The sequence below is a fragment of the Myotis brandtii genome, unplaced genomic scaffold, assembly GCF_000412655.1.
Source record: "Myotis brandtii unplaced genomic scaffold, ASM41265v1 scaffold356, whole genome shotgun sequence".
NCBI lineage: Eukaryota > Metazoa > Chordata > Mammalia > Chiroptera > Vespertilionidae > Myotis > Myotis brandtii.
This window is the reverse complement of record NW_005363687.1, coordinates 527030-536402: the sequence shown is the minus strand read 5'-3', so window position 1 is coordinate 536402 and position 9373 is coordinate 527030. Positions and strand designations below refer to the sequence as shown.

The window sequence follows — 9373 nt, the reverse complement described above, 5'->3', positions numbered from 1 at the left end:
TAGAAAAAGAAAGGTATGACAGAAAATTGAATTAGCAAAGATTCTAAAACAGATATGGTAAATAGCCTCAGGGATTTAAAGGAAAAAATAAACAGAATGAAGAGAGAAATCTATATATATAAAAGCCTAAGTGACCGTCTGACCGTTCGAAGGTCCGACCGGTAGCTATGATGCGCAATGACCACCAGGGGGCAGACGCTCCGACCGGTAGCTATGACACGTACTGACCACCAGGGGACAGACGCTCAACACAGGAGCTGCCGAGCTGCGGTGACTTGGCAGCTGCGGTTCTCAGATGATGCACCTGGAACAAGAGAGGAGGGAGCCCGGTTCCGGGGTGCATCACCCGAGAACCGCCCTCTCACAATCCGGTACCCCTCAGGGGATGTCGGAGAGCCAGTTCCTGCCCGATCCCCACAGGCCAGGCCAAGGGATCCCACCTGTGCATAAATCTGTGCACCGGGCCTCTAGTAGAAAATATAAAAAAAGACCCAAATGAAACCATTAGAAATAGAATAAAGCCCAGCCAGTGTGGCTCAGTTGGTTGAGCATCATCCCATGCATCAGGAGGTCACCAGCTGGATCCTGGTCAGGGCATATACCCAGAGTGCAGGCTCAATCCCAGTAGAGGGCATACAGGAGGAAGCTGATCAATGATTCTCTTTCATCATTGATGTTTCTATCTCTCTCTCCCATCTCCTACCTCTCTCTGGAAAAAAGAAAGAAAGAAATAGAATAAAGTCAAACTCTTGAAGTGAGCCAGGGGAGAAAAGAAAAGACACATTACATACAGAGTATGTATGTATATTTTAACCACTGAAATGAAAATAGATCAAAATGGGATGCAGGAAGCATATACATAAAATACTTATACTAGGGAAAAAAGATTTATAATCAATGACTGAATCTTCTACCTTAGATGCTAGAAAAACAGCAAAATAATTCCAAAGTAGAAGAAAGGAGATAATAAAAATAAGAGAATCAATAAAAAAAAATTTATTTCAAAAGAAATCAATGAAGCTGAAAAAGAAAAAACAGAGAAAAACCTACAGAAGTCAGATCCCCGAGTCAAACCTGCTTTACAGTGGCAGGAGGCGGGCGGGTGGCTACCTGCAGAAGGGGGGTCGGCTGCAGAGCGCACAGGGCAGCTTCCGAAGTGGGGGACATGTTTTCTGTCTTCACTGGGTGATGATGGTGGTTCCATGGGCACCCAGTTGTCAACGCATCCACCTGTACACTTGAAATGGCTAAATGTTATTGTCTCATTTACACCTCAACAGGGGTGTTATTTTCAAAAAGCATTTCTGGGGGAAAAGGTACGAACAAGATGGGAATGAGACTCCCACGCAGAAGACAAGTCGCTCCAGCAGCCGGGCCGTGCTGAGTTGAGTAGGTGCTGACAGAGATGCTGAGTCACACGCACTCCAGTCAGAGACCTGAGACTACCTGTGAGCCACAACGGTCACAGGTGCCCGGCGCAGAGCAGTGCACCTCAAACCCGCCCCCCTCCCCTCCGGGGATCAGCCTCCAAGCACCCAGGCCCTGCAGGCCAGCTCCGCAGGCAGCAAGTAGCCAGGAGAGCCTCCGATTAAGTGACCCCTGACTTGACCTCTGCCTTGGCAAGCGTTGGAGAAACAGGCACACCTGTGTGATTAGCTGATCTCTTTCTTAGGAACTGGGACAGCCCTTCTGGAGAAGCAATTTGGACTATATAAACACGTCAGGCCATCGGAACAAGGAACACACCTTCTGACCCATTTAATCTCCCTCCCGGGACTTGACTCCAGCAAATCATCCCTGTCCTCCCCCACACGGAAGAATCTGTATTACACAAAACCAACCACTGCGTCCTTATCTGGGATCGTAAAAGAAATGGAAACAACCTAAATGCCCAATACGGGAATTTCCAAAAGTACACTCAGGAAAACTGCAGCCACCTGGATGAGCTACGCGCGGGGATGTGCGCATGAAAGCGCAGGCCTCAAGGCTGCGAGGACGGGCCACCGGATGACCCTGGTGATGAGGCAGGAGAGCGGAGCTCGAGGAGGGAATGTGGTGCAGCTGGGGCGTCTCGTGCAGAGTTTTCATGCAATTGCAAACGTTTATGAAACAAAACTTGAAGAGAAAACGGAACCACTTCTTCTCAGCAGTGAAAATGAAAAGATGCTACATGAAAAAACACTAGCCTTTCGCTTTCTGACGGCATCAGTTACCCAGAGATGGAAGGGGAGGAACATCTGCACTCGGACCTGGGGCTCTAACATCACACGGGGTCCAGCTCACACGTGGGCAGTTCTGTCAGCCCAGCGTAGGAGGTACTGACTGTCCCCCCGTGGGAGAAGGAGTGCGATAAAGGCCGCAGGAAGAGAAGAAGGCTCTCCACTCACAAAGATGCCGTGACCAGTCAGGAGAAGGGAGCCGCCTTTAAGTCCTTCCCCACCAGGCTGGCTTTGCCTCTGGGGGAGGGGAGGGGGGGGCGACCACATATCCTGGTCTGCCTGGGACAGTCCTGGGGACACCTGTTGTTCCGGCAAAATTCTTAATAACTTCTCTTAGCAATGTCACCTCAGGTTTCCCAGTTTGGGCCATAAATTACACGTACGACACCATACTCACGGGAGGCACCTGTCACTGTGAAGGGAGGCGCCTCTCACTCAGCAACAGGCTGCACGCTGGGCTCAGAGGCTGACCCTGCACTTTGTAAGTCACCGAGGCAGCAACGGCAGGGTCCCTGCTCTCTGGACAGGGCACCGTCTGTGCTCACGAGGGGCCTCAGCTCTTCACTTTTAACCAGTTCTCCTCTGCAGTAGATGCAGGCAAGGCCTTCACCCGACCCCGTGCCGATTAACCTCAGTGTGTGTGGTGGGAAGCAATCCTGGCTCTGCAGACGCCATCTGATGACCCCTATATAGGACTCACTCCGGGGGACCAGGAAAGCCAAGTTCTCTGGGGAGCCAGTGAGCAAAGGGCCGCCCACCACCCCTCCCGGCCCACCTGCCTCCCTTCCTCGGCAAGCCAGGGAGAGTGTAAGCACTTTTAACTGTGGTAAGTGGGCGTAATATCAAATTGCCATTTTTAAGTGTACAGCTTGGTGGGACTCGGCATATTCAAAGGGTTATGCCACCACCACCATCCACAGAACTTTTTTTTAAAATATATTTTTATTGATTTCAGGAGAGAGAGAGAGAGAGAGAGAGAGAGAGAGAGAGAAACATTAATTATGAGAATCATTGAATGGCTGCCTTCTGCACACCCCTTACTGGGGATGGAGCCAGCAACCCAGGCATGTGCCCTTGACCGGAATCGAACCCGGGACCCTTCAGTCTGCTCTACCCACTGAGCCAAACCAGCTAGGGCCACAGAATTTTTTATCTGGCAAAATTGACACCCCGCCCATTGAACAATAACTTCCCCATTCTCCCCTCCCCCACTCCCTGGCAACCACCACTCTACTTTCTGTTTCTATGAATTTGACTGCTCTGGGTACATCACATAAATGGAATCATACAGTATTTGTTCTTGTGTGTCTGACGTATTTCACTTACCACAGCGTCCTCAAGGCTCATCCACGCTGTGGCCGGTGGCAGGACTGCCTTCCTTTTTAAGGCTGAATAATATTCCACTGCATCCTAGACCCCATTTCGTTTATCCACTCATCTGGCAGTTGATACCTGGGTTGTTTCTACCTTTGGCTATTATGAGTAACACTGCTATGAACATGGGTGTGCAAATATCACGACAGATCCTGCTCTCAATTCTTCTGGGTATATGCCCAGAAGTGCATTGCTGGATCCTATGGTAGTTTTATTTTTTAACTTTTCGAGGAACCACCACACTATTTTCCATAGCAGCTGCACCATTTTACAGTCGCATGAACAGTGCACAAGGGTTCCAATTTCTCCACAACCCTCCCAACATCTGTCATGTTCGGTTCTTTCCGTAATAGCCATCCTCATGGGTTTAAAGTGGTGTCTCTGTGGTTTTGATTTGCATTTCCCCAAGTCAAAGTGAGATTTTGCACTAGAAACAGGTCTAACACAAATAATGATTACAATGATTTTTTTTAAATGTAAGAAATGCTAGTGCCCTCAAAATGCTATGCTGGCTGGGAGCGTTGTTTCCTGACACACCTGTGATCAGAACCCATAAAGCCCAGCCCCGTGCAGTTCAGAACAGACACAGACACGCGCATCCGTATTTCTCACCCAGGATCACCATTCCTGGCCTCTTGGAAACCATCTGTCCCTAAACTGGAGGGTGAGAAGCTTAAGAAAACGGGTAGTTACAGGTGTTTGTTATAAAGACTGTGGCTGTGGAAATAATGCGGAAGGGGACAAACTGCTGAATGAAACCTGTGCTGGTTCCAACACCTGGAAGTGGTCACAGCAACAGCAGGCTGCCCTCTGCATACTCCACCCGGCCTGCGGAGCCCGGGCAGTCCCAGCTCCACCGCTCACTGTTATCTCGTCCAAACAAACCAAACATTATAAAAACTCTCTGTGCAAAAACAGTCTATCTGTGCTTGGCTTCAAAATATCCGGAGTCAGGTGTGGGGGGTAGAAATGACACAAGATTGGATGAGTTGGTAATTTTTGGAGCTAGGGCAGTGATGGCGAACCTTTTGAGCTCGGCGTGTCAGCATTTTGAAAAACCCTAACTTAACTCTGGTGCCGTGTCACATATAGAAATTTTTTGATACTTGCAACCACAGTAAAACAAAGACTTATATTTTTTATATTTATTTTATACATTTAACAAAGAAAAATCAACCCAAAAAATGAGTTCGCGTGTCACCTCTGACACGCGTGTCATAGGTTCGCCATCACTGAGCTAGGGTATGGGAACACGGGCGTCCATTATCCTCTTTTTAAAAAAGAGAACTACTCTGAGGAGGTGGGAGCTTTGCAGATCAGCTCTGAGCAGCCCGTGGGCAAGCAGCAAGTAGGTGAGATCAGTATTTCATAATGAAAACACGAAGCTTAGAAGGTCACCAGTTCTAGAGAGTCCAGACTGGCCCCACGGGGGTCCCTGAGGGCTCTGCAGCCCAATTCTCAGGTCTCACCCAGACTCCCAGCTCCTGGGCAGATGAAGACAACAAATCACCACCAAGAACTCGGCAGGGAAGGGCCCGGCAGCCTCCCCAGCCAGGGGCCTGGCATCGCTCCTCCCCTCCCCCGCCCCCCAAATCTCCCCACCACGCTCTCCCAGGCCTCACCTTCCTGACTGTTCCTTTTTGTCCCTTCCTGTTCTGCCCCAGTGCACACTAACTGAAAAATGATTAACTCTCGACCATGCGCACTGCCAACTCTGCAAAACGCCCAGCAAGCTGCAGCAGCCTTCAGCCACCAGACAGATGGTCACAATTCTGGGTTCAGGAGCTCCACCACTTGAGTCTGGTGCTGCAAAAGTACGATCAGGCAAGTGAGCACAGCTTCCCAAGAGCAAGGAATCTGTTCTGAAAAGCCTCTGATGACACGGGGACATCAGGACCCTGAGCCACGGCAGCACTGGGAGAGGTTCCCTCCAGCTGCACAGATCAGGATGAGAACCCGAGGTCAGGGCACAAGGCCAAGGAGCACAGCCAGCGGGATGATGACAGCTGGATGTACAAGTGGCCAAAGTGGGAGACTGCCAGCCTGGTGGGTGGCTCTCCGCCATACAGCGGGCTGGGGCTCTCCAGGCCGGGAGCAGTGCAGGTCTGGAAGCCACACATCTCGAGGATGGGACAGCCAGTCCCCCCATGAGGAAGGGCCCCGAGATGTATCTACTAAGGAACCACGTCCAATGCCGGGCCCTGCCCGACTTCAGGGCAATGATGACGTTGGTGAAAGTTGTCTGAGCTCAGGAAAGACCTGGGTAAATGCCCTGCCATTGAATTCCACCCTATTTCTCCAGGACAGAAACCCCCGCAACTTTGAGATACATCGTCAGGAGGTGATGCTGTACAATCAAGGGTGGAGGCCGGAGAAGTGTTGGTAAGTCTGCCTTGCTCTCAAGAGTTTCAGGCCTAACAACTGTGGACGGTGACAGACGGTCACTAGACACTGCGGTGATCACTTCATGAGGTATATGAATGTTGAGTCACTATACTGTACACCTGAAACTAATACGATACTGAGTGTCAACTACAATTAAAAATAAGTGTAAGGAAGCCAGCTGGTATGGAGGGGGAAAAAAATTCCAATCCAAACAGGAAATGCCAAAATCCACCTTGGAGGTGAAAGGTGGCACCGTGGCCGCTCACTCTGTCCTTCCTTCTCCATCTGCCCACAGACACTGGTCAGCAATACCTGCTTCCGGTGTTACAAGCCTCTTCATGATCGCGCCCTCGCCCTCCTGCACAGCAGAATCAATGACTGTGTCTCTCTCAATCCCACTGGCATCACACCTGCGCCGTATCTTCCTTAACCCCTGGACCACCTCCAGCCAGTGCCCAATTGTCCTGCTCCCCTTCTAGGCAAGAGTCCTTGAAAGAAATGTCCTAAGTCACCATCTCCATTTCCTCATGTCCCACTGGCTCCTCGGCCAACTCCAGGTGGGTGTCAGCCCCCGCAGAGCAAAAAGCAGCTCTGGTCAAGGTCACCAACAACCCCCACCTTGTCAAAGCTAAAGTTAACTTTATGTCCTCTTCCTATTCCACCCCCCAGGGGGACAGCTCATTGCTCCTTCCTACTTGAAAGGCTCCCTCTCCGGGCTGCACAGCACAAAACCTCATCTTCCCTTTACCTCGGGCCACTCCACACAGCCAGCGGTGGAGTGGACCTGCCACCAAACCCTGCCTGCGCATCCCAGGGCTCAACAGCCAGACCTCCCTTCCATCAACAGGATTCATCCTCATCCGTTCCACCCCTTCCTGAGATGGGGGTTTAGACTCCAGAATGGGTCACTAACACATGAGAGTGACATCTCTACATACCTGGCTAAGAGACCATTCAATCCCTCCTGCCCCAAAATTCCACCTCAGAACACGGTCCCACATCCATCCCCTCACTCTGCAGGATCATTCCAAAATCAGATCACGCCATCCAACTTACAACCTACCAAGAGGCACTACAGAAAGTAGAACATAATTCCATCCTCACTGAGAACTGGATGGTCCTACCTGGCCCGGCTCCTTCGTGCCTCTGTCCTCACCTGTCTCCTCTGCTCTGTACTCACTCAGCTCCAGCCACGTGGCCTTCTCTGCGTACCTGGCATATGCCACGCTCACTCCTGCCTCAGGCCCTGGAGCTTTCTTCCCCAGATCCCCGCGTGGCTGCCTCGTCACCCATATCCAGGTCTCAGTCCACGGGTCCCCTCCTCGGGATGACCTTTTCCGAGCACCCCAGTCAAGGAGCGTTTCCCTCCCTGCTGCACTGCTCAGGAGCTAATACCACTTTCGGTTAAACACGGCGCCGCAGGGCAGGGCTTTATTGCCCTTGCCCAGTCTTAACTTCCAGAGCGAGAACAGGAACTAGCCCACAGGCTGATGCACACAAAACACCTTGCCCGGATGACTCCCTGGGGCACTCCTGGGGCAGGGACGGGGGTGACAAATATCTGGGCCAGAGCCCCACGCCATCCTGAACCCCCCAGGCTGGGGTAGCCTGGTATTCAATCACCAGAATACCTGGACCACTCAGTCTGGTTTTCAATCACCTGAGCCTTCCCCATCACCGCACGTAAGGGTCTATTTCATAACTTGTTGCTAGAGCAGGGCTCATCAACCCTGCCCACCATCCCATGCAGAGTCTCAGAGGGCCTGGCAAACCCAAAGTACGTGAAGAACCATGATTTACTAGTGAAGCACGAAGCAAGGGAAGGCGGCCGCTCTCATCCACTCACCCAGAAGACGATGTTGTAACTGAAGAGCAGGTACTTGTACCAGCAGCTGACCTCAGCGTTGGAGTATCTATAATAGTGCATCTTCCGAGAAGCAGGACCTGTGGAGAGACGTGGGAGCCATGAGACAGCAGGTTCAGCTTCAAAACACCTCCCCCAACCTGCTCCCCAAGGAGAGAGAGAGCAACAGTAAGGCTCCCAGACTCCGGAGTCTCCAATTGTTCCCTGTGTTCTCTCTCATCCGGTGCAATTTACTATCAATGTCAGCTGTAAGTTAGGCAAAACTCAGGTTAAGTCAACTTTGTGAAAACAGCCCAAAAAATAACAGAAGTTTGAAAGAATGGAGAATGGTGATTCTTTAAGAGTCTCCTAAATATCAGCACTTCTGCTTGGTGCCTTCTCAAATATTCATCTCATCCCCTCTCCTTTGGGTATTAATTTTTCTACTTCATGGCGGAGGAAACAGGAGTTCCAAAAGGTCATGTGACTTGCTCAAGGACAAGACAAAAAAACGACAGACCCCAGGATCTGAACCAAGGACAGGATTCCACGGCCCATGTTCTTCCGCCTACCATACCGGGGCCAGGGCAGCCAGGAGTGGAGAACCCAGGGAGAAATGGGGACTTGACCACTTTGGGAAGTGAAGACAAAGGCCAAGGCTGGACATAAGGTAGCAGTGGCCAGTGAAGAACAGCCAAAATTAAGGCTCCATAATTGTTCATCTAAGATTTTCAGAGACAACCTCCCAAGCTCAGCCCTCACTGAGGTGAGGAAGGCTAGCACCCTGGCCTGGGCGGGAGATCCCATGAGCCCAGCTTTCACCCCACGCCTTCCTCTTCTTCCTCCCTTGCTTAACCTCCCCTTCCCTCCACCCCTCCCCACTCCTCCCCTCCAAGATCACTGCTTTGGCCTTAAACTACAAACATTCTGTGAACTGCACAGGGTGAAGGGAGGGGCCACTCCTTATCTGTGTCCATCCCCCAAGGCCTCTCAGAGAACCTGCAAAAGGGAGGTACCCCAAAGGGAAATTCAGAGGGCCTGACCCACCTTTACTGCTTTACTTTCTGAACCCAGTGGTGACCAGGTGAACCCCTAACGCCAAGGCAGTGGCTGAAGGATGAGGAAGGAGGACGGTGCCTCAAGCTGACCCACAGGGCAGGCGGGATCTGAGGCTCACAGGGGAAAGCTCCCCCCCAGCCCCAGCCTCCCACTTCCCAGGGTGAGAAGAGGGGCATCACATACCAGAACCGAGGCAACAACAAACAAGGCCACTGGCAGTGAGGACACCACCGCCCACAACCACCAGTAAGAAGCGAGCTCCTGCCACGCTGCCGAGTGGCTGCTGCAAACCGTCCTGCGAGGCAGCCCCAGGGACTGTTCTGAGAAAGTGGTGCCAAGCAGGGACATGAAAACCACATCCCTCTAGAAACGGGTGCTATGACTGCTCAACCACCCTTCCCACAGAGCGGGATCCACAGGCACAAGCTGGACACCACCATTCACCCAGCCCCTCCCTCCAAGAGGAATGGGAGATGGTCAACGGCCTGCGGGG

At 51.6% G+C, this 9373-nt stretch overlaps 1 protein-coding gene and 1 long non-coding RNA gene across 3 annotated transcripts in view; one reads left to right on the top strand and one right to left on the bottom strand.

The window, feature by feature from the left end:
- The window catches only part of LOC106727064, a 21741-nt gene extending 18964 nt beyond the window's left edge, over positions 1–2777 (top strand). Inside the window, exon 3 of the long non-coding RNA XR_001363213.1 lies at positions 2768–2777. This is a non-coding gene — a long non-coding RNA (uncharacterized LOC106727064). The remainder of the gene's footprint in view (positions 1–2767) is intronic.
- The window catches only part of TSPAN14 (tetraspanin 14), a 27287-nt gene extending 19365 nt beyond the window's left edge, over positions 1–7922 (bottom strand). For both annotated transcript variants that reach the window (XM_014544213.1, XM_014544214.1), the window contains exon 1: positions 7825–7922. In XM_014544213.1, coding sequence (XP_014399699.1) covers positions 7825–7905 — 81 coding nt within the window. In that variant the 5' untranslated portion in view covers positions 7906–7922. The remainder of the gene's footprint in view (positions 1–7824) is intronic.
- Positions 7923–9373: the final 1451 nt, after the last annotated feature.